The following is a 25,816-nucleotide window of genomic DNA, read 5'->3' as shown; positions in this document are numbered from 1 at the left end:
ATGTAAGAAATAAGACATAGAAGAGGTGGGAGAGAGGTGCTGTATGAGAAGATAATGAGACAGAGGTCTTACATTCTCTCTGTGCATTTGTCAGCCTGTCTGTGATACAGATGCTGCTTACAAAAGACAGATCTGCAGTCTGCCATTACACAACATCTTCTTACATTTAAATAACGTCCTAATTTTCTGAATAGAGATTATTCATTCATTTGGTCTTATTAACCCAGGTTACTTCTACACTACAAAACAAAGCTGATGGGGACTGAATTAACAGCATACCCATAGCCCTTACGAGGGGTCGTCCAGTATGAAAATTCAAAGCATCTCTCTCGTTATCCCGTTGATGTGAGTTACAATCATGCTGGACAATGAATGAATTGCATTTTCTTGAATTTGAAATAGAAACTTCAAAACACTGCACAGCTACCTTCATAGGACTTATGAGTAAATAGTTTATTGAACCACCTGTAGCCGGACTAACTTGAAATAATCATTTCCTACATGACTTTGTCTCTCGACAGTTGTTCTGAGGTGTTTGTGCTGATAAGCTGCGGTGCATTATGTCAAAGCATCTCCACTTCTCAGTTCTCCAAAGAACACTTCCAAACATCCCATACTTGTACTGTCATGAACTTTAATATTTCTTATGTTGGCTGAGACCTGCTGAATCCGAGATGCAGTTTCTCTGAGCATTGCACGGTTTGATCTTGGGGTGAATTTGCTGAGATGTCTGCTCCTGGGAATATCATGGCAATGTGTTAATTTACAGCTGAATGCTCCAGAGCAGCAAAGTGACAAAACTTTTCCTTTTACAGAGGTGCTCACACTTGCACACATCCAAGTCAACAAGTCTATTTGATTTTCAGCACCAGGCAGCTACATACCCAATTGTTATGGAAGGAGTAGTGGTGGACTGTTTTTCACAGGAATTACAAAGTCCAGTCAAATTTTTCTTTTGCATACTACATGCAATCAATGTTTTTTTTTTCTTTTTGAAAAAATAACCACTTCTCTCCCACTAATGACCTGTTGTTTCACTGCTTTTAGCAGAATGTTTCTGTAAAAATGAAGCCCTAAAAGCAAAGATGGGTGTCTGTGTGTGGAATATGAAGCCTTGACATTAAGTACTAAGTGATTTCATTCTTTGTTCTATGAAGAAATTTTTGCATTCGTTTGAACTCGAATTCCTCCGTTTGAAAAGGGTGTCAAAATACATTTAGAGCTGTTTGTGCTCCTTGAGAGAAGAGATAGTATTAATAATTTTCAGGGAAACAAAAAACTGCCTCTGCTTGTACTACTGTTTATAAAAAGATGAATAATGTTGAAACGTTGTTTGATTTTTCTTTTAGTCAAAGTTTCCTCCTACTGAATAATCCTACTGAGGAAACAGAAATAATTCATATCTCCCTTTTTATGTTTTGCTGTGTCTGTTTAGTCTTTGGCTTTACATAACATACACTGGATGAAAACAGATTGTGATTTCACAGTAATGCTTCCAAACCATCTTCAAACCAAGAATTCTTAATTTCGTTTTGATATATTCTGTTCAAATTACGATTCATTTTTAACAATTTTTATTCACATTCTCTAATGAGAACAAAGTCTAGCTCAAACCTTAATCAGCTCCACATATGCATTCATCAGGGAAATAAGGAACTACAACTACTTTATTCCAACATGAACAGATGTGAAGAATATGAATGCCAGCAATGACAGTTCTTCCCCAGGTCATCACACAGTGCAGTGATCGTTGCAGTAAATTAAGTTTGAATTTTAAATTAAGATGCACACACTAGCTTTGTAATGTGATGTAACAGGCCCATGGCATCCTCTACAAGTTCATGCTCAGAGTCATATCTTTTCTTGCAAAGCGGGAGGCATATCTAAGCTATAGCAAAACATCAAAAGCACCAAACAAGATAACAGATTTCAGTTGCAATCCTATAGGTTCTGACTATTATTTACAGGCCACTTGTGAAATTCTTAAAAAAAAAAAGTTTTGCTTTTCTATCTCATTATTTACTTTGTTATTTTCAGTGGTAGGAGATGCTAAAGACATAGACTGGTACGCCCCCAGCGGTGAGAAGATCCTTCCCAACAGGGCAGACATTTTTGTGAGCCGCAGTGATGAAGCCACGTCGACTCTCACCATATACCACGCCACCGTGGACAGTGCTGGCATCTACAAGTGTGTGGCAAAGGATGGAGACAAGGAAGCCCAGGCCACTGTCCAAGTAAAGATCTTCCGTAAGTATGACCTGGTTTTGCAGTCTTTACAGACTTTACCAGTGAAGAGTGTTATTTTTTCACATGTTGGTAGTCAACATTACTGCATAAACTGTAGTAACTCAGCCACTATCAACGCTCTCTTTGAGTAATGCATTTCAAATAGAGAGAGCCAGTGTTTATGTTATTAAAGGTAACCTGATTTCCAGCTCCATACTGTTATTCTCAGTCTAGCTTGGCAAGCTGGACTTTGGTGAGTTTATCCACTGTATGAAACCAGCCGTTTAAGCACCGTCCCTTTAAGACAGCTTTCTTCCGACTGGCTGCCCCTCTCATAAACAGAAGATTTAAACAGCAGGTGTGAGGGGTTGCTGTTCTCCCAGCCAGGGCTGTGTGAAATGACCATAATAAGAACTGAACTATAACATACTGGAAACTGAGCATTTAGCTCACTCTGAAGTTTTTGGCTCATGGGGATTATTTCAAATATACTGACCTAATTATTGGAAACTTTGGTATGTGTAATATAAACACCAAAGTGAACCACTGAAATTGAAAATGTGTAAGTTTTCACCTTTACAAATGTCACTCTCTGTGTTAATACATATAAAAATGTGTAATATGTCCATTCCCCCACAGAAAAGATCACGTTCAAGAGTACTTCCAACCCGCAGGAGTTCATCGAGGGTGAGGATGCTGACATAGTCTGTGATGTTGTCAGTTCACCACCACCCACTATTATTTGGAAGCACAAGGGCTCCAAGATCCAACCTGCCAAAGATGGTGAGTCTGTTCAAAAAAAAGAAAAAGAGGGGAAAAAACACCCCACTGCTTAGCTGCTTTCTCACATCCAACCTGCCTTTCCATTCCATCTTCTTAACTCTGTGAGCAGCCACCTTACCTCCCTGCCAATGCTGTTTGCCAGTTCATGCTTTCCAATCAATTTGCCACACTATTCCTCATCTCCCTCTCCTGCTGCCCATCATCTATGAACAAAGCCAACCGTTTTCCATTGGAAAGTAGTTTTAGACCTCATAGATGATGCGTGAACATGAAAATTGTATTTTTAGGCCTAGCAAGAGGTGGTTATTGTCACTAGAAAATGTGTCTGAGGGCACACCTGAGTTTAATTTTGCCAAATAAAGGAAAACTATAGTTGGAAAAAAAAATCTGAAAAACTCAGCATGGTTTTTTTTTAAGGAAGGAAAGTGTAATCTAAGAAAGCTTCTGCTGTCACTAACAACAATAACAGCAAAAAAACCCTGTAATAAAACCTACCCAGATTTGCTAGTTTAGAATCAGATTTTTTTTGTTGCTTTGCAAATCGTAATCATAGCATCTGTTTCGGCAATGATGAAGTAAAGTTCAGCCACAAAAGCAAAAGTTGCTTAAGTCTGACCATCGTTGGTGCTCTGTGCATAAACAGTTTGCAAACCACCTCCATCTCATGTTCTGACTTCAGGTCATACCTGACACATTTGATGCCTTCTCTTTCAGCAGAGCTTCCCAAAGTGTGGGGCCCGCCCCATAGGGGGGGCACAGAGCCATTGCAGGGGGGGCGTGGTATGAAAAGGGAAAAAAAAAAAAACGCGTGGACACTGCTAGCATGGGGCGCCCACACAAACGCAAAGCAGGAGGTGAAGCATAGCTGAATAGGTTTCCAAACCAACCTCATTCTAAGCCAAAGACTAGAAAATATGGTGAAGCTTATCTTCCCTTTGGTTTCACCTGCACAAGTGCCAAGGTAGGTCTCCCCTGCAGAATTGGTTTTCCCTTCGTCGGGAGCAGCGCTGGGCTGTTTAGATCACGGACAAACAGTATCCCACAGTTGTTTATGTTTTTAAACCCATTTTGCACAGAGAGGCATTTTTTTGAAAAATGTATTGATAGCAATGTTGAATATTATTACAGAGGAAAAAAACAACTACATATAAAATAATTGCACCGTGACGCATCTGCCTTTGTAAATGGAGGGACAGTAACTGCGTGTGTATATGTAAGCGTGTAAAACCGGAAGATAGTCAGATTAACAATATTTTGTCTCTATCTGCCATTCTGCAATTCATCTCATGTAAACAATAACGTGCGCACAGCATGATGTGAAAAAAGGCGCATACCTTTGACGTTGCGTGACGAACTCTGTATTCCTCGTCCACAGGTAAACGCAAAAAGGAGTTTTTAAAAAAACATCTCCGTTTTCAGTGATTCGAAACGCCGTTTACGTGTGGACGAAAGGTCCAAACGCATAGAAACAGCTGCGTTTTTAAAAACACCCGTGTAGGTGTGGACGTACCGTAAAAGAGTTGTTTATTACTACCTGTAATTTATTGCAGTTTACTTGTATTTGCTTAATTGTTTACTAAATGTTTGAGGTATGAAATACATTTTCCTTGTAAAACAAAGGGGGGCCTAGCAAAAAAAGTTTGGGAACCACTGTCTTTCAGGGTGGTGAGATCTTACTATTGCTCCTCATGTCTCACTCTGATTTTGTATGGATTGCAGACTTAAGGACCCACACCTAGGACCCGCGAGAAAGAGATCTCAAACAAAAAGCGAGCTTTAATCACTTATGCTTTCATATAAACAACAACAGATAATGAAAGACGATTTAAAAGAAAAATGATGGAATCCAAAAAAGCCAGAGAATGAATCCAAAGAAGAAAACAGACAGCACGAGAGGAGAAAAAGAAGCATAAAAAACACAGGCAATGCAACAAAGAGAAGGAAAGGGCTCTTTATACACTGCACAGCGATTGCGGATCACACACACGGCAAAGGAAGGAAATGTAGATGAAAGTAATGCAGAAAAATCAAACAAACAGAGGCTCAAAACCGAATTGAAACACCAGAGAAAATTAACTGTTAAAGTAAAGCAGGAAACAACCCTAATCACACAGAAGAGACAACTAATAGTAAACACATTACAGAGGAACAGTGGGGAGGCAAGAACAATAATAATAATCATAAACCCACAACAATAGAAAAACTGGAAGCAGGAAATCCTGAAACGCATAAAAAAAGACCCTCCCCCCCCAGCTATCAGGATCCTCTTATCTTTATAAATACACACATACATTTTAACAACATTTTTAACCTCTAACTCTTTCTTAGTAAAGGAATTTTGTGTTTCGGGAGTTAGAGGTGTTTGATGTACACAATTGGGTCTCGTTCTCACTGCGCACGGGCGATCAGAGATGTAGCTTTGATGTAATTGAACATCTATTTTATCCATATGTCACATTAGTATATCAAAAAACACTATAAAAACTTTTCAAACTCTTCTTGTATTATAATCCCTTTATCTGTTGTTTGTCCTGGGTTTTGAACCATTTCTGCTTTGCCAGTAAGCACACAGAACAAAGGTGTTTAGCTCGGCTGTGGAGGAAACTGTGAGCGTGCACATACCGAACATATAAAACTGTAAGTGTTGCTGAACACTTTGCCAAAAAAATCTAATCTAATGTAGCTGCTGTGAATCCAAGCTGTCTTCTGTGTAAAATGAAATTATGAGCTTTTCAGCATTTGGTCTCTTCTGCCCAAAAATATGAGGAGGGCCTAAATTCATGTACAATATTTGGTAATCATTTAATCTGGCAATAGCTTCCTTCTTGGGAGGAGCATTGACCAAATTGGTCCAAAACAGCCATGGCTTAGCAAGTTCAGTGAAAAACTAGGATCTAGTGTGGGAGCTGGACATAAAACAGGAGTCTGGGTTTTGTTTCACACTTGAACCGGGGACTATTTTAACCTTGAAGTAACCCCTCCCTCGGTGACCGCTGGAGAGCCTGGAGTCACCACACTGTTGTGCTAAGCCTGCCTTTGTTCTTGGATTCTTGTCAAGGAATGTGTTTTTCACTGGAAAAGCCACTAATTGTAACCAACACTGAAAACTAAAAACTGCTTATGCAATTTTCTTCAGTGCAGTCGCTGACCTAACCCTGTGCTGCAAGCTGCAGAGTTAAAAATCCCAACAGCAACTCTTCCTTGTAAAATGTGTCACGGTGACCTGAATAAGAGCTGTTTAACAAAAGCGTTGTTTCTTCTTAACTTTTAGACTCCTGGATTAAACTTTAAAAGCTTTTCAACATTTCAGTCATTTATTTTTTGTACACTACGTAAATGTTTCACTCCCATGGATGGTGCGATGTGGTAGGAGTCACTGAGGTGGAATTGTTTGTTCAGTAAACTGTGTAACTCTTAAACTTGATAGGAAGAACACGTCACTTGATTGAGGCAACAGTCATTACTAAAATTAATGAGTCCCCTGTGTAAATTGTGGATTTTAATAAGTGCTGGATAGTTTTTCTCAATAATGTGTGAAAAATAACACCAGGTTTCTGTTAAGACAGCTCGCTGTGTTACTGTGCATTGTTTAATTAGAGCTGCAACTGTTTGTCAAGGATCTGGGTTTGATTAAAACATTGATAAAATATGTTTACTGTAGCCAGAGAGTCATGAAGCTCTCTCATCTAATAATTTGATTACCAGGAAGGATTTTCTCAATCTTGCCCCAACTGATCATCTCTTAATTCATAGAAGACTTATTAAATCACGTTTCTTTTGTTCCACTGTTTTGTTGAGAATGTAATCTTCACAATCTCGAACCTTTGTTCTTTTTTCCTTTTTTTGTAGTTCGATTTAAGATCATGGATAATGGCCACCTGCAGATCCGCAGCATTAAAAAGACAGATGAGGGCAACTACACTTGTGAGGCTCGTGTCATGGCCAGGGGAGAAATTGACTTCAAGACTATGAAGGTCATTGTTAACGGTAAGCAGTGTATACACCACCTTCTATGCTCTGCCTGCCCTGCTGTTTCTCAATGTGTGGCTTAACAGAGCAGGGTTCAGTAATGAGCCAGATGGCTCTAAAACCCTTAAAACTTTTTTGTTGCTCCAATGATAGTTAGATAGTTAGTCAGATCATCTAGCCATCTTTTTCAAGTTTCTGGTTTAGAGAAACACATTCAAACAACTACAGACCAGAATGACGAGAAATTGGTTTTAAATTTGTGGATTTCTCAGAAAATGTTGCAGATGCTCTGACCTTTAGTAGCAACATTATCCCCAAATTGCTTTTAAATATCAAAGTCCTTTAACTATCAGGATGAAGAATTTTGAAAAATCTATTTAAAAAAATGATTTTGGGCAATTTTCTTGAGGAAATATCACTTCTTAAAAGCTACTCTGTAGATTTTCAGGGATAATTGCATTTTTATTTTCGAACCCTTTGACTAAATTAAGAAATAGACGTGTAACTATGGGAAATATCGTTATATGTGTGTGAAATATGTTCATTTCAGCTATGTTGAAACATCCAGTCTGTTTTATCACGACTCAATGGAGGAAACTTGAAGTGCATTTTGGATAAACTTTACTACAATTACATTATCCCCATGTGGGTTCGGTAGTTGTTTAAAACAAGTCAAACCAAAAAGGTTTTGTTTTTTTTTGTGAACGTTTTTTCAGTGTTTGGTTAATTTTATATGGAATGTGCAAAAAGAAGTAATAAAATCATTTATAGGTTTTGAATCTACATATCTAGATTAAACCTCTTTAAATATAATTTATAAATACACATTAGTTACTTGAAATTCAAATTAATCTTGTATCTTTTTCAGTGCTTCCCAGCATCCGTGTCAGGCACCCAGAAGTCAACGCTACAGCAGACGTTGGTAAATCAGCTTTACTGGCTTGTGATGCAGATGGCTTCCCGGAACCCACCGTGACTTGGGCACAGTACGTCATTCAATCTTGTTATCTGGCTGTTGTGACGAGCAGAGTTCAGATTTACCCCGGATCACGTCAGGAGAAATTTTGAGCTTCCACAAAAAATGAAGCATTTTATTTATTCTTTTTTTCATCTTCAGATCCTCTTGTTCTTGACCTCGAAACAAGCAATATTAGTTAGAGCAATGAAATGAATAATTATGAATTACAAACTGTTATTCTTGGTGCACAGTAATCCTTCTCAGGTCCAAAACTTCAACGACAAACCAAAAAGAAACACTGACGTCAATACAAATGACCCCCCACCCCACCCCCCCCCCACCCCCCTAAGTGGCAATCTGCCAAGCAGGTAAAAGCAGCCTGATAAGATTAAGCTGAGATGAATGATATTTGCAGCAGAGCAATGGAAGACAAACTATGCACTATACAGTGTACTAGTACTTAAAGCACATAGAGGGCTTTTATTAATTCCAGCTTTTCAATAGAAACTCATTATAAGTCACACTCATTAGTATTCATTAGCGAGCGGGAGATTTATATACTGTCCATTTTATGACACAATGATATGGAGAGATATTCTGATGGCTTTTTACCTCAATGATCAAAATCCTTGTAATAACATCCACAGTAAAAGGGTAAATGAGTCATGTGTTTTTGCCTCTTACTAGATAAAGGGTTGATAGGATGGAGCTACATCTGCATAAAATTAGTCTTCCTGAAACTTCATTCCATGGCAATTAGGAATTTGTTATGCTACGCTAATGGCTGCAATTTATATTTACAGGTCAGTTCAATTAGTTACAAACATTCCTAATCAAAAAGTACCTCGGGGTTTTTTATCTTTTGTGCAGCAAGGAGCATCAATTTAACGGGGACATTTTTATAAGTTCGAGGCTACCCTTTAGCAGGATGTGCGCTACCCGAGGCAGCTGTCGGGGTATCTCTGTTGTTTTTTCTCCAGCTCTCCAGCTGCTGGACACAGTAATAATAAGGAAATAATACATCTCTGCATACAGTAGCGTGACCAGACCAGATTTGTGACTTTGCTGTTCATAGCTTACCAGTCAGTCCCCTTTATTCTTCTGTCCCTGACTCCTTTCATGCAGGCTTGCTTTTGATAAAGTTAATTTTTACATGACACTTGTTAATATATATTTATAGGGATTATGAATAGGTCAACAAGCAGAATAAACCAAAGTGAGAACAAGGTGCATATGCATCTTAGCAACCGCTAATTGGTAGTAGTTCAAAAATTGGTACCTGAAATGTGTTTAATTAAGTAAGTTCTGTTGATTAAAGAGGAGGTTTACTGAGTTAGTAATGATTTTAAACATTAACTTACCAATACACCAAGCATGTGCGTGCTGGAATAGGATATTTTTGTTTGACGACCACCGACTTGTGCAAATGTATGCTTTCGGGAGACGAAATCAAGGACGTCAGCCCGAACGTGTTTTTTTTCTTCATGCAGCTGTTTGCTCAGTGCACGTTAATATTCTTGGTGCATCATTCATGTCTGAATGCAGCAGTGAGGAGAAACCTTTAGACAAAGCATGATTGCTGCTGCATGAGTAAATAAGACGACTGAACTCAAATCCCGCTCACAGCTGTCTTTCATGCAGCAGATCTAATGTGTGATCCTGAGGAAGAAGCAGGCCCTGGCTAGAAGAGGGTTAAGATGGACAGGAAGGTTGTTGGGAGGATAGATGTGTGAGGCGGTGAAAAAAACATAGGGGTAAAGCTCTATTTGTTCTAGTCGCTGACAGGCCTGTCATTCACTGTCTGGCTGCTGGAGCAATGCTGCTACTCCAGGTCTACGAACACTTAATTCACTACAAAAGAAAAAAGAAAAAGAGAGAGATTCTAACCTCAAGTGAAAGTTTGGCTCCTGAGAGTAGGAGTGTTTTCTGAAATCTAAAAGAAGCATCGTCATCATACAATCGGTGTATGACCTTCTTAAAAACAAGGCTGAAGGAGACCAAAGGCAAACAGAATCTGAATGTTGGAGGTGTTCTTAGAAGCACTGAGCACAGGACAGCGTTTTTTGGTCTGCGAGGCTTTGTTGTCTGCGAGCTGCTTGCTTCAGTAGATAAAACCCCAACAGTTCTTTGTCAGTGAGTTTAGAAAATTATTCGTAGGCTCCTCAAGTTGTGCAAGTAAATACATGTGACGCGGACACTTCTCTTTTCCTCTTTTTTCCCCCTTGCTACAGTAACGGCGTTGTCCTTGAAGACGGCGATAAGTACAGCCTCAATGAGGATGGTTCAGAATTGTTAATAAAACATGTCACCAAAGTGGATGAAGGAGATTACACGTGCATCGCCAAGAACAAGGCGGGAGAGAAAGCGGAGGAAGTCAGCCTAAGCGTGTTTGGTAAGAAAATGACTCCATTTGCTGATGGTTTGCTTAGCATAAAGAACACGGCGGCTGGTTTTTTTGTATCATCTCTGACATTTCTTTGTTGTACTTTGTGCACTTTGCTGCACACTCTTACGCAGCGTATCCTTACGCAGCTGTGAAACATAAAGTGCAGTAACTCTTTATGAGGAAATTATGTAGTCCTGTGGCTCTGTTATAACTCAGTGGGGTATGAAACCACTCTGTATTCCTTGCCACAGTAATACTGAAACGTCTCTATCAGCCATGGATCAAATGGCCATGTCAAATGTGTCATTCACAGTGACGTGATCATTTGATCGCATATATTCATCTGTCAGCAGCTGATGAGTTTATGTGGTGATTTGAACCTAAGAATTTTTCCACCTCTACTATCAAACCCAGTTAATAGAAAAAAGGCAGGTGGATTAGTGGTAATAGCTGTTGATAAATGTCAAGCATCTATTAGCTGTTTAAAAAAGAATAAAGAAACAGATTAAATATTTGAAATTACCCCGCTGACTCTCGTTGGAGAAGGAGCTTTAAACCAAAGGTACCCACATTTATGTGTCTAGAAAACCAATTCTAATAACAGTTTCTGTCCTGCTTCTAGTCCAACCCAACATTACCTACTTGAGTAACCAAACTGCTTCGGAGTTTGATGATCAAGTCACCCTGACATGTCAGGCTTCCGGTGACCCAACACCTACAATTTCCTGGAGTTTTGGAAACAAGGTCTTCACTGAAGGAGAACAGGTAGAGTTGCTGTGTGGTCATGCACCAGAAACCATTTTTTTCCAGTTAATAGAAGTGTTTTAAAAAGCCAGTGTTTTTAGGAAAAGGGGTGCTAATGACAGAGAGGTACCAAAAATAAAACTACAGTTGTTTGAGAAATTTGCCTAAAACATTTCTGCTCTTAAGGAACAACATGGCAAACAACAAATTAAAAAAAAATGTCATTTAGAAAAGATAAAGTGGATGAAAGCTAGAACAGAGCCTCCACATAATTTGTACCACTTACATATTATGACCTGCACTGTAATATACAATACAGCACATGCTCTCCAGATTTGTTGGCAGCTGTTATTAAATACAATTTTCAGAAAAAGGCTTCAATTTCAATTTTCAAAAACTCACATGGACATTTTTAAGGAATTTTGTCAGCCATTCACTGACTTTCATTTTTTTAAATTCAGCCTTGAAATCCCACCAATTATTTTCACTTCCGTCACTTTTCATCTCATGGCATTAATAACTAATCAGCTGGCTATTCAACTCCACCCACGTGCTGGGAATGCAGCTAAAAGTGCTTCGTACATTTCTCATTGTTACATGAGTTTGAACTTTGCACAATGAGGTTTTGATGTTGCTTCACGATCTCTCTGAGCTTTTGACAGCCTTGTCTTATACAGCCCGAGTTGCTTTAATGCTTTTGTACATTTACATTGTGACTGATAGAGGAGAGAGAGTGCAGACTTCTTATGTCTCCCCACATGTTTTTAACAGCGCATCTGACACGCTACAACATCTTTTATTCATTGGCTTTTAATGGAAATTTCTTTCCTTTTTTTGTGAATTTACTATAAAAAGTGCTCTTTTAAAATTCACAGGAAATCAAACAAGAGTTTAAAAAACAAAGTGAAAATGATTTAATTGGCATTAGCTTAATTATTGCTATGAATCAGATTGTTGTGATTCCAGTTATGCCACTCTGGCAAACTACTGTGATAATCCACTTTGGGAACGAGTGGGCACTTTTTTCCCAGGATGAACACAATATGAGTAAAGCAGCCACATAAGGGTTATGCATCTTTGTCATGCTTTGGCGTATATCCTAGTTTTTCCTCTTCATGTCCTTCAGGAGCACTGGAGATAACGCTGGATTAAAGCTTTGCTTATAGGATATGGTAAACGGCTTCTTAGGATGTGTAAGCTATGAACACCATTCCTTTCCTTATTTTCTCCATTGCAGTGGTCACAGCATTCTGGCAGTTGCCAGCCTAGTGAGAGAGTCTCATCCGAAGTCTATTGTTATGCTCTTATCAGCTCATTAAAATTGTATAATTTTGAAAAATCCATCTTAACGGTCTATTCTGACAATGCACATGGTGCTAGCAGCAAACAGATTAGTCACTTCAGAGGGGTAATTTTCTGTGAATGCAGTAAACAGTATTAAGATAATTACCTCGCTGCCTCCACCAGGTTTTTGGATTCGGGAAAAACATTTCATGCACTGGTTTGTGATTCAGCTTGCGTTACATACTGCCACATGTTTATATTACTTCTAAAAGCACTAAAGTTGGACACTGCATATTTCCCTGATACACAGAACAGCTGGGTTGCAGACTGGTTGCTGGCCTCGGGACATTTGCTGTGGAATAACAGGAAAAAAGCACAATTTGGCATAAAACTTGTTCCTGCCAACAATATGCTGGCATTTAATTAGGCATAAGATAAGCTGTACCCTGTCACTACAAGCAGCATTTAGCATGAAAACCCTGAGTCCATTTTTTGTTTGACTGTTGAGAGGTATTGTAACTCCTGTGAAATATGTTCCCACACAAAAATAGTTCAACAGTGTTTGTTGTCCTGCCATAGCAGACACAGTTGTTCTTCAAATGACACAGGTGTGTAAGAACAATAGAAGAACTACTCTTGGAGCTACACACTGTAAATGCAATGAAAGCACCTGTCCTGTTATTTCCCACAGGGCATAAGAGAGTCAGCTGCACAGTATTTTGGGCCATGCTGGCCTACTTCATTTAACATGCTCTGTCAGCTGGTGCATTGTGATGAATTATGTCTGAAAGTTACCATGTAGCTCATTTTCACATTAAATATATCTCTGTGAAATGAACTATTGATTTTTGGTGGAATAATATAAAACTAAAAAGACCATGGTAATGACTGTCTGACAAACTCTCTTCTAGTCATATTGTAAACATTCTCTATACTAATAATTGTAAATATCGTTGATACAGTTGTTTAAGCATTCAGACGGCTAATTGGAGAAAATATAACATTATTGTGAGACTGTGCACCAAATGTGGCAGTTATATTTACAGCAGCAGGATGATTTAAATCAATTCAGTTTTATTTATAATGCACCGAATCCCGACAGTCACTTCAAGGTGCTTTTTATCATTATTTATCTATTACCCCACAGTAATAGAGTGAAAGCTCCAGCATTCAGATGACCCCATATGAGCGAGCACTTAGTGGCAGTGGGAAGGAAAAACTCATTTTTAGCAGGAAGAAAACTCCAGAACCAGGCTCAGGGAGGGGGCAGCCATCTGCTACGACTGGGGAGAGACATGGGACAAAAGACACACTGTGCAAGAGAGCCAGAGATTAATAATAACTAATGATTAGATGCAAACAAGAAACACTTGAGTCCTAATAGTTAAGCTTTATCAAAAACGGAACGTTTTAAGCTTTACTTTTTAAATTTAATTTAGAAGTTTACACAGTGTGTGTCCAAAATTTAAGCTGGGAGCTGGTTCGACAGACGAGGGGCCTGCAGCTGAAGCTCCCACTCTACTTTTATATCCTATGAAGTAAGCCTTCAATCCAAGAGCAAAGTGTTATAATGGGGGGGGGGGGGATATGGAACTATGAGGTCTTTAAGAATGGAAAAAACTGTAGGATATTGTTGTTTCTGAACAACATTGTACTAAAGAAGAATGTGTTATTTATTCAGTTCTTATAATGCAGACATCTCGTTAAGTTGTTCTTAAACTGAGACGGATTTTATTTTAGACTTAATGGCAAACTTGTGCAAATTATCCGTTCACCACTCCGGTTGTGCTGGAAAATGATCAGTCTGTACATTTGAGTCAGTTAAAATATTCTCATATTTTCCTATTAACTGTGCAATTCATCACTGCCAATCAGCTGCGGCAGCCGTGACTGTATTGCGACTTTCTGAATGTAATCTTCCACCTGCAAGACAGGACTTGCATGTCGTATTCACAGTTGCCAATGAATGTCTTCTATTCACAGGCTGTCATCATCCCTCTCCTCCCTATCTATCACTGTCAGATACATTTTGATTTAATGTTGCTGTAGTCAGAAAATCCCGCTGATCATTTGGTAATAGCTGTCACTAATTTTCATTGGATCTTCATTCATCATTACTTTCCTGTTTGCCACACTCTGTCTTCCATTCACATTCTAGTTCTACATTCATACCAGCCAGGGTACGAGAGCACAGACATATTCATAATGATGTGCAATGACAGAACAGGAATTTTTCTGTCTTCGGCTTCTTCTTTTGAATATTACTGGCTTGAGAAAAACACAGCTAATGGCGTCATTGTGTAATGTATGATTAAGACATCATCTCAGTTCAGCTGAAGGTCTTTGTGGTTTGAACGTTTATACCACATGATAGGAAACTGTACGTAGTTTATATTAATAGAGGATAAGTGGTGGAAGTCAATGTTCTGTACTTACATGAATGAGTTAATCAAGATACATACAGTGGGGCAAAAAAGTATTTAGTCAGCCACCGATTGTGCAAGTTCCCCCACTTAAAATGATGACAGAGGTCAGTAATTTGCACCAGAGGTACACTTCAACTGTGAGAGACAGAATGTGAAAAAAAAATCCATGAATCCACATGGTAGGATTTGTAAAGAATTTATTCGTAAATTAGGGTGGAAAATAAGTATTTGGTCACCTCAAACAAGGAAAATCTCTGGCTCTCACAGACCTGTAACGTCTTCTGTAAGAAGCTTTTCTGTCCCCCACTCGTTACCTATATGAATGGCACCTGTTTGAACTCATCATCTGTATAAAAGACACCTGTCCACAGCCTCAAACAGTCAGACTCCAAACTCCGCCATGGCCAAGACCAAAGAGCTTTGGAAGGACACCAGGAAAAGTATTGTAGACCTGCACCAGACTGGGAAGAGTGAATCTACAATAGGCAAGCAGCTTGGTGTGAAAAAATCAACTGTGGGAGCAATCATCAGAAAATGGAAGACATACAAGACCACTGATAATCTCCCTCGATCTGGGGCTCCACGCAAGATCTCATCCCGTGGGGTCAAAATGATCATGAGAACGGTGAGCAAAGATCCCAGAACCACACGGGGGGACCTGGTGAATGACCTGCAGAGAGCTGGGACCAAAGTAACAAAGGTCACCATCAGTAACACACTACAACGGCAGGGAATCAAATCCCGCAGTGCCAGACGTGTTCCGCTGCTGAAGCCAGTGCATGTCCAGGCCCGTCTGAAGTTTGCCAGAGAGCACATGGATGATACAGCAGAGGATTGGGAGAATGTCATGTGGTCAGATGAAACCAAAGTAGAACTTTCTGGTATAAACTCAACTCGTCGTGTTTGGAGGAAGAAGAATACTGAGTTGCATCCCAAGAACACCATACCTACTGTGAAGCATGGGGGTGGAAACATCATGCTATGGGGCTGTTTTTCTGCCAAGGGGACAGGACGACTGATCCGTGTTAAGGACAGAATGAATGGGGCCATGTATCGTGAGATTTTGAGCCAAAACCTCTTTCCATCAGTGAGAACTTTGGAGATGAAACGAGGCTGGGTCTTCCAATATGACAATGATCCAAAACACACTGCCCGGGCAACAAAGGAGTGGCTCCGTAAGAAGCATTTGAAAGTCCTGGAGTGGCCTAGCCAGTCTCCAGACCTCAACCCCATAGAAAATCTGTGGCGGGAGTTGAAAGTCCGTGTTGCTCGGCGACAGCCCCAAAACATCACTGCTCTCGAGAAGATCTGCATGGAAGAATGGGCCAAAATACCAGCTACTGTGTGTGCAAACCTGGTAAAGACCTATAGTAAACGTTTGACCTCTGTTATTGCCAACAAAGGTTATGTTACAAAGTATTGAGTTGTATTTTTGTTATTGACCAAATACTTATTTTCCACCCTGATTTACGAATAAATTCTTTACAAATCCTACCATGTGGATTCATGGATTTTTTTTTCACATTCTGTCTCTCACAGTTGAAGTGTACCTCTGGTGCAAATTACTGACCTCTGTCATCGTTTTAAGTGGGGGAACTTGCACAATCGGTGGCTGACTAAATACTTTTTTGCCCCACTGTAAGCCATGATGAGAAAATGTGCTGATTAGGAAACAAAGTCCCTAGGTGCCGGTAGTGGTTCTTGTATAATTAGTTGCAGTGCCTTGTTTTCCTTAGTGTGCCTCCAAATTCTCTCTTATTAGAGTACATTAATTAATAACTGGCCCCATGCAGCTCTAGGAAAATGTGCTCGAGTTTGGCATTTTGACCATTTCTGTTACTTCCTTGATTGCCAAGTTGGAAAGCCTGGCCCTCATCATAACAGTCATTTTCACATCAAGAAAACCTTGAACTAGACAATGCCAAATGTTCAGCTAGCCTTTAATACATCAACAGAGGGATATAATCTATTTATGACATCATTGGTCTTAATTGTTTAATTATAATAAATAAAGCTTTGAATGAAATTATTCAGCTGAATCCAATCTGTAGTTTTCATAAACAACATCAGAACAGTGCCAAGTCCCGCTTCTAGAAATCTTGTAAAAAATCACGGCTGTTTGCCTGAAAGGCAAATCGGTAACTACCCTTGATATTTGCATTTGGTATTCTATCTTTTTTTAAATTCTAGTTACATTACTGCAAGATGGCATCACCGATTTAATACAAATGCAGAAATCTTAGATGGTTTATAAAAGAGCGCCTAAGGTCTTTACCACTCTGATGTCAGCCACTGGTTTATTAAGTCCCATTTTGAGTATTTGGCTGTTCCCATTTGGCATTTTTGGAATCACATATGATTAAGCAAGAAGTAATCTGAGAAAATGAGGATACACGTTCATGCGTTTTTAACTTTTCTCCCACAAGTAGCTACACCTTTAATCCCTCATTCCTCTGTTACCTATTTTACTCAAAATGTGAATATTTTATGAGCATTTCTTATTAAGGACAGTGCTTACTGAAGTCATTATGTGCAATCTGCTTACCTCTTCATGCCTAGAGGCTACTTCCATCTTTAACATGTTGTGCGTTGCAAAAACAAAGTAAACTATGATTGATAGCATTTAAAAGACAGATAAAAACCAGAAACTACCAAGAACGGAGAAAACGCGCTTGTAGATATTCTGGAAATTAATTGGCAACAATGTATTTGCTTGAGTTTGCTTTAACAATCTAAAACAAAACCATGGAACGGTATTTAAAAGATTCAGTCATTGCACATTGAAGCCAGTCTGCATTCGTTCTATGTGGGTCATTTCCAAAAGCTCACTTTGTTCCACTGTGTCGCTGTTTGTCTTTGCCTCTTTGCTTCTGTCCTCTCTAGGCCTCTTGGACTCGACCAGACACATACGAGGTATGGCTACCAAATATCGTAGCCTGATTCTAGATGTACTAGCCCAGACTTGCATCATAGACTACCACTTTTACCCCCACCACCTTTTTTTGTTTTTGTTTGCAGAGCAGAAGTGTTATCACTCAGCCCACATTTAATATGCACCATATTTAGTTTTGCGCTTAATGTGTAGACTAATAGCCACGTAGTACAGTTCATTTAATACATTTAGTTCCAGTATGCATTTAGACTTGCTCCATTAGTTTATCACTGTTTATTTTTGTCAACAAATTTCCATGTGAGACGCAGGCATCTCGGTCTAGACCAAGTAGCTCCATTCTTTGTTTCCTGCTGCACAGTGTGGTGAATGCTCAGACTTTGCATGAAAAAAAGATAAATCCTGTATTGTTGATTGATCAGCAGCTGGACACCAAAAAAAAACACACTGTCTGCTCTGCTGTAAGCAAACTAACTCTAACTCACCAAACTCTAGCAAATAACAGAATGGATTTTAATGGTGTAGCCTTCTGTCATGGGCCAGGGGCCTGCATGTTTTTGTTTCAACTGTGCACTGAAGTAGCTGCCTCATTCAGTCACCTTGGGGCCTCATTTATACTGTGGTCTCACTAGGTCAGCTCACCCAAATGGGAAAAAAAGTCTTCCTTGCCCCTGATCATATGTAGCCAAGTAGAGAGTTTTGATTTTGTTTCTCCAGGATTTGAGAGGTTTTTTTTCAACCTCTAATACAAAGAAGGTTGACAGAATTCTGTTTGCATTGTCCACTTTTAAGGCTCATGTTTAGGTAGAACTCTTAGAATGGCATTAACAAGCATTTTTACAGGGTAAGCTTAAGGATGCCAAGTGTGTTTGCATTTTTAAAAAATCCCAAAGCACTTGAGCTTCCTGTTCTGTTGTTTGGCACAAAAGAAAAACATGCAAACTTTTGGCCTGCTGCAAAAACAATTACTACCTTTGGATAGAACTGACACAGTACAATCAGCTCACTTCACTCACCACTGTGACAAGGAACCAAGCTAAGAATTAACTGTCATATTCAGCATCCATAACACACAGATTCAGAGTTTTGACAAGTTTGTCCTAACTGGCTTCAATAACGTGCTTCAATCAGTCATAGCACTCATTTCCTGCTGATGTAATGCTGCAAAGTTTTTTCCCACACGCCTGTTTAACATAGCCTTATCCCAGCATGTGACAATAATCACGTCACCTTGTTGGGCTGTTGACTGGGTTTTAAGTTGCGTTTTATGGATCTACTGCTGTGACCTATGCACTTTCACATTTTTTCTTACCTCTCTGAGCCCAGTCTAATCCAAGGGTCACTACAGATTTTTCAGTACTTGACATCCTTGACTGTGCACTTCATTATAGAAGTTCAATTAAAGACTACTTCTTTGGTGTTTTTATTGTTGCTATTACTTTGTTCTAGTGATTTACTGATGCTTTTGCTTGCTTGCTTATGTAGGAATACATGTGAGCAAAGAGGTAAGGCTAAAGACTGCATCTCAGTTGAAAGAAGCTTTTTTTTGGCTTTGTATGATGTCAATGAGAGCAGCTATTCCTTACGACAGACCTATGCAAAGACCTATATGAAGAAAGCTATCCTAAAGGGAGGAGTAAGGGATCTACATTTGCCTGTTTTAGACTGAGGGGCTGCACCTAGGCCCAGGTACTTTGAACTGTGAATCATGCAGACTACTTCAATAAATTCCAAGAATAAAGCCATAGAGTTAGATGTGAACAAACGAGCCCATTAAATATTTTTCTTGTAGGCCCACACAGAAAGTCAGCTGTCAGCGAATGTACTTATTGCGGCACAGAATGGATCGAACAGATCTTCAGTAATAGCGTCGGCCTTGCTTTCATTGGACGTTAGGTGAACAGAGCTGACAGGTGTTAATCAGCAACCCTAAAAAGCAGTCATTAAACAATTAGTCATAGAAGACAATCGAACATGAAAGGTGAAATTATGCTAAGGACAACAGCAAAGCCTTTTCACTTTATCTTTATTTCATTAAGAAGTGCACTTTGGAAGACAGTTTGACACTTAAACCAGATAAAAGTCTGATTATTATAACCTGCCTACTGACTGATTTTCAACTCATAAGAAGATCATATGACCATGTTGTTGACTGCTTGTTTTTCTTTTAGCAACTCGATGCATGTTAAGTAAAGACAATTATAGATAAAGGAAATGGTTTAATAGAACTCTATTTACCATTTGCCTTTTGTTAACCGACGCCTTAAATTAACCGTTGTCTTAAAATCGTAACCTTTTTCCTGCCTCAACACTTTGGAGGGCTTGAGAATGCCAAGTAGAGAAATTGCACTTACTTTTCTTGGTATACTTCTCCTTGATGAAAGATTTGACAGTGGAGAAATTAAAAGAATTAAGGACAGAAATAGATGGGGAATGATAAGCAAGCAACACAAGTCCCAGGCTGGATTAAAAGTATGAATAGCCTACCCCTTTGTATATTCATGTTCTGTTCCTTAAACCCCTGGGCCATCAGGGTGCTCCATAAATCAACATTCTAGAAATTAAAGTTGACAAGGACCACTCCCAGTAGTTTCAAAGTTAAATTTTTGGAGGAGGCACAGGTTTGTCCTGTCCGTCAGGTGTTCTCTACAAATATATATCTTCATGTGCCACGTTGTGTTAAAGGATCCTGATACCAAATTGGGAGACAGTTACTCATGAGCTGAATTCTTGATGTAGCAGAGTTCATTTTTTTAAACTGTTGGCTCAGCTCGCCGACATCTGCTTTGTTAAAAAGTTCTATTTTTAGCTGCCTAAACTGCCTCATTTTTTTCAAAGGAGGAGGTGGTTATAAAATTTCAGCATGTTATTAATACAGCGCTAACATCGTTTTATTGAGCTAGTATTTTGGGAAGATAAAGCATAAATGGCTCTTGCACCGTGATTGCTGAGAATAGCAGATCTACATCTAATGAATACACAGACAGAGCCTGTGCATGTTATGCCTGACAGTCTCCCTCTTCATGTAACACTTGCCGGACAGAATGTACGACAAGCAAAACACGTGTACAAAGATTTGCTCTGCAGATCAAATCAGCAGTGACTGCAAAATACAAGACACTGAAAAAATCCTGTCCATACATCGCCTTACAAGTCTACCACCATAATTCATTTTTGTAATTAAAATGATTTGGTTAATGAATGAATCCTGTTCAAAGGTCTCCCCTCTCCCTGCTACCTGTGCTGTATCATTAAAGCATTATTCTCTATTAACCTTTTTTCCTGTTTATATTCCACCAGTGTACCCAGTACAGCTCTTTCCTGTGTTACTGCAGTAAGACAAGATTAATGCTGCCCTTTCAAAATGTTCCAGGACACTCCCTCAGATCTTCCGTAAACAGCAGAAATATTTCTGCCACATCTGCGTCACCCTGCTCTGCAAAGAAAAGCTGTTTTTGACGTAATACTTACTCAACAAATATGACTCGGTTATATACTACATCTATATTCTAGTTTACCGGCCAGAGCTTTGCACGCCGAAGCTCTAGCTAGAATGCCTAAAATAAAAAGCAAATACTATGGCACCTAGAACGAAGATGTATATCTCCTTTTTGTGTCGCCTGTGTCCCCCAAAGGGAAGATAAACTGTTACAGGTTTTTTTAACAGCCATGGGTTTTATAGGCTTGCAGTTTTGTTAATCATTTCATAGGGCTTCTCTTTATTACCGATGTTGTTTTTTTCACCTACTGACTTTCACCATGCGATTTCAAAACAAATATACTTTTTGTCTTCGCAAAAACGGTGCAGAACTTGAAGCCCCCCCTCTGCTTTGGGCTTGTATTTGCATCAGGTTACATGCACAACAGAGAGAAGCTAGGATCCACTGCATTTGTTAAAAAAAACAAATGAGGTCGTTGGGCCACTTTTGATGTCAGCTGCACAGCTGTTAAGAGATCACTCTAAGTAAGGCATAACACATGCTTGGAATAGCAGTATTAGCTCAGTAGGCAGGCTAATAAATGTGATCTCTTAATACAAATACAAACCAGATTTAACAAGCTGTTTGTTAAAAGTGCAGTTATACTGTTCCAAGTGCAATTAGACTGCCTGTAACCCTGCAACCAGACTGCTAAATGGTAAGGACAGCAATCGAGTTTGCAGGTTATTAGCCAGGGCTCTGACGCTGGTTTAATAGTTATCCCAGCAATAGTTTTTCAGAGGCCAGGATGTCCAGTCTGTTGCTGTTTATATATATATATATATATATATATGAGAAAAGAATAAATTTTAGCAGCATATTTGTAAGATTTTTATAACTAACGTTATTTTTTTTAGGATTTAAAGGAAGGATTTGTTTGCTCCTGTGGCACTCACTTCACACAAACAAAAAAAACATAGAATAAATTTAGCCTTATCAGCTAATAGCATCCAAGGAATACTAAATTCTCTCTCAGAAGAGTTCATTGCAGTTGTAGCTTTTATGTTGTCTCCATCCCGCTGTTCTTGTGGTATTTCTGCACTGCAGTTCACATGGCTCACCTGTCAGTCAGTCGTCACATTTTTTTTCTTTTTTTTAACTCTTGCTTTCTCAGTTTATAGTTCCCACTTTATCTTCTACTCATTTGTCCCATTTGCGCTAGCAAAACAACAAATACAGACTGACCCTTTAGCCCTGTTTTATATAAAACTACCTGTTTATAAGTGAGAATAATTTCTTTCTCTTCTTCTTTATAGAGCCTTGATAGAAATGTGGTGGTGCGCAGTCATGCACGGGTGTCCTCTCTCACCTTGAAAAATGTCCAGTTTACATATGCTGGACAGTACCTCTGCACCGCCAGCAACTCCATCGGCCAGGACGCCCGGCACATGTACCTGGAAGTCCGCTGTAAGTCACAAAACTCTGCCTGGCCGCACGCTCCAGTGGTTTATCTTTGCTGTCAACACAGATAACCATAAGTTTGCACTGTTATATGTACAAATATGAAACTGATAAGAGCTGCTGTTGCTGCTGACATCTGCTTAATAAAATGTCATCGTTTTAACGTTTCATTTTAGTCTGTTGGAAACGGGGTAGGAGTAGTGTCTAAAAGAATTCTTTTATGGAAACTCTGTTGCTACATTTATCTTTTATAAGTTGTTGCATCAGCCAAAAAACAGTCTTCAAAGAGCATGTTAAAAGTGTTAGTTACTATTGTTAAATTACGAAAATCTGTTAACCGTGATACAATATACTGATTTATCAGGCAGTGAAGGTCAGTTTGTTCCTGCAGTAATTCATTTCTTTCCATATATGGAGCCCAGATGTTTTTTTCGACTTCTATCTGTGCTCAGGCACTGGATCTTTTTTTTTCTCTGTCTCCAAAAATGGTTTCTGACAGCACCTAGAGAACTTTCTCGGGTTTTGTTCTTTAGCTGATGGTTTTAGCTGTAGGCAAGGAAATCTATAGCACTAGCAATTTAACAGTAAGAGCAAGAGAGCATGTCTCTCCAGTCAAGAATAACTTGATACTCATGACATCGATTTAAACCACTGCTGCCTTGTGGCTGCCTTGCATGTGGAAATCTTTTTCTCATCTCACACAGATATTTCTCCTCATATGCATGTTTAATGCTTATTCAAAAAGGTGTCTCTAGATGGAAGGTCTCAGTGTGACACCAAAACCTTGAGCTGGTTTCACAAAGAGAGGATAGAAAAGCATTTAGACATTAAAGAGGCAATGTGTGCTGTCAGGTGTAGCAAACATTAGATAAACTGTGCTTGGTTTGTCTAACATTACTTCATTATTATTTAATTTATACCAAGCTGTTGACAGTATCAATTTTCAATTCAATTCAGTTTTATTTATACAGCGGCAAATCACAACACCAGTCGCCTCAAGGCACTTTATTTTGTAAGGTAAACCCTACAATAATACATACAAAGAAAAACCCAACAATCATATGACCCCCTATGAGCAAGCACTTTGGCGACAGTGGGAAGGAAAAACTCCCTTTTGCAGGAAGGAACCTCCAACAGAACCAGGCTCAGGGAGGGGCGGGGCCATCTGCTGCGACCAGTTGGGGTGAGAGAAGGAAGACAGGATAAAAGACATGCTGTGGAAGAGAGCCAGAGATTAATAACAAGTATGATTCAATGCGGAGAGGTCTGTTAGCACATAGTGAGTGAGAAAGGTGACCAATGTTATCGCAGATAGTAACAAGATCAGTTAAAGTCCTTAAGGGTGAGGGTATCATCTTCAAGCCCATTCTCAAATTAGCTGATGCATTAAAAATGACTTAACAGCACAAAAGAAACAAAAGCAAACTTCCATACGTCTAAATTTAAAATAACATTCTTATAACATTGTGTCGTAAGTGTTTTTAAATGTACTACAGCAGTTACAGGTAATTAAGAACAACTCTTCAGGAAATCAGGTATCAACCCTGCTTTTGGATCCTAGTTCTTACTGATGTCTTTTTAATATCTATCTTCTTTTATTTCATATGAAGAAGCCTCTAAAAACAATCTATGGTCATTGTCAGCCTCTCTGGCTTTCCATTAGCACTACTCATGTGCAGTGTCCCTTTAAGCTCAGTTTTTAAAACCTTACAATGTAGCTACAGCCCATTGGCTCACAGTTTGCCACACATGAAGAATCAATCAGAGGCGAACTAAGATTTCAGTTCAGAATCATCCAGAGCGCACAGCAGCATATCAATGACTAACCTCGTGTTGTGGATGGATCATCTCAGATGTTCTCTTGACTGAAGTTTGGTCATTTTTCAGCATCTTCCTTCTGTCATATGGTTGCATTTGTCTCAGCCCATCAGGGACAGTCACATTACCTTTGATGGAGAGTTAACATTCATCATCCATCTTGGCATGGTACCAGTCAAAAGGTACACTCAGGGGTACACAGCAGATTTTAAACTTCCCTTTATTTTTGAGCAACAGTATTTGAATATACTCCATAGTGTAGCTGACGTTGTTTCACGTAGGACTAAAAATAAGTTCTGGATCTTAATCGTGGGCATTTTTCACATCTGTCTTTGCAGGACTGGACATGTTCTTTGAAGCTTGCAAGAAATGCTGTAAAGCCTAAATTGTACTTTCTGCAGCTGGTCAACCGTGAGAGTCTGTGACACTCCAAGTAAGGGTCAACAGTGCGAGACTGTTGGCCCCTTTGATCTTTAGGGCGGTGTACCAAGAGAATTACAATTTCAACAAGTTTGATTTTTTTATATAGACACTACAAAGCTCCAGTGTGCTACAGCAGCGGTCCGGTTTATGCCCGACAATATTTTTCACGGACCAGCCTTTAATGTGTCGCGGATAAATACAACAAAATAAAACTAGTACCGGTACCGAAAAAAAGAAGATTTATTCATAACACACTTGAAAAGACCCAGGAAAACAGAGTTAACGATCAAAACGATAACAAAATAACGCTGAAAACCGATAAAAACCCTGAAAACCATACATTTCACATCTGAGCCTCAACTCTCGCGGCCCGGTACCAAACGACTCACGGACCGGTACCGTTCCGAGGCCCGGGGGTTGGGGACCGCTGTGCTACAGCACCAAGAAAAAACAAAATGACCCTAATAGTACAGTGTATGTACCCTGGTGATGGTTTAATGCTCCATCAGCACCAAACTATAAACTAGTGCTTTGATGTGTATAAAATTATACTTGATCTCATTTTGACGCCTATCAAATGTTACTTAATTAACAAAAAAAAAGATAGAGAGAGAGAGAGAGAGAATGAGAGAGGGAAATAAGGCCAATGGATGCTTAATTGGATTAATATGCCCCTGTGCTCAGTGCGCTTGTAATTTGCTTAGAGATATAATCACAATTCAGCATTGATAGAGATGTTTAAGGGCTTGCTAGAGTAATCATCAAATTATCAGGTAGCTGATTTACTGTTGCCAAGCAATTATCGATAAGAAAAGGTGCTTTGTCGTGGGCACAGCTCTCACTCACTGTCCCCTCTATCACCGCTCACCCACTCACACAATGGAGACGTTATCGAAGCATGGAAGTTCCTATCTGCCTCACAGCATGATCCCATTAGCTAGGCTGAGCATGTCTAGGTTTGTTCCTGAAGGACTGATAGGAAAGTGTTAATGTCCTTTCTGTTTGACTTCCATTTTGTCAGAGGTTGAA

The 25,816-nt window shown here is 39.3% G+C and overlaps 1 protein-coding gene across 7 annotated transcripts in view; it reads left to right on the top strand.

The window, feature by feature from the left end:
- ncam1a (neural cell adhesion molecule 1a) overlaps positions 1-25,816 on the top strand; it is a 274,256-nt gene that overhangs the window by 192,450 nt on the left and 55,990 nt on the right. For 4 of the 7 annotated variants that reach the window (XM_086309416.1, XM_086309414.1, XM_086309412.1 and 1 more), the window contains exons 3-10: positions 2,038-2,247; positions 2,866-3,009; positions 6,859-6,996; positions 7,847-7,964; positions 10,168-10,328; positions 10,945-11,087; positions 17,660-17,689; positions 22,402-22,552. In XM_086309416.1, the coding sequence (XP_086165542.1) occupies positions 2,038-2,247; positions 2,866-3,009; positions 6,859-6,996; positions 7,847-7,964; positions 10,168-10,328; positions 10,945-11,087; positions 17,660-17,689; positions 22,402-22,552 (1,095 nt within the window). The remainder of the gene's footprint in view (positions 1-2,037; positions 2,248-2,865; positions 3,010-6,858; positions 6,997-7,846; positions 7,965-10,167; positions 10,329-10,944; positions 11,088-17,659; positions 17,690-22,401; positions 22,553-25,816) is intronic. The other 3 variants (XM_086309417.1, XM_086309413.1, XM_086309419.1) reach the window with 1 other exon arrangement.

This window comes from Aulonocara sp. 'chitande type north' Nkhata Bay, linkage group LG10, assembly GCF_057382095.1.
Source record: "Aulonocara sp. 'chitande type north' Nkhata Bay isolate Kocher_YH1m ecotype deep benthic linkage group LG10, A_spYH_male_GT1.1, whole genome shotgun sequence".
Lineage (NCBI taxonomy): Eukaryota > Metazoa > Chordata > Actinopteri > Cichliformes > Cichlidae > Aulonocara > Aulonocara sp. 'chitande type north' Nkhata Bay.
The sequence above is the reverse complement of the archived record's forward strand: the minus strand, read 5'-3'. Positions and strand labels throughout refer to the sequence as shown.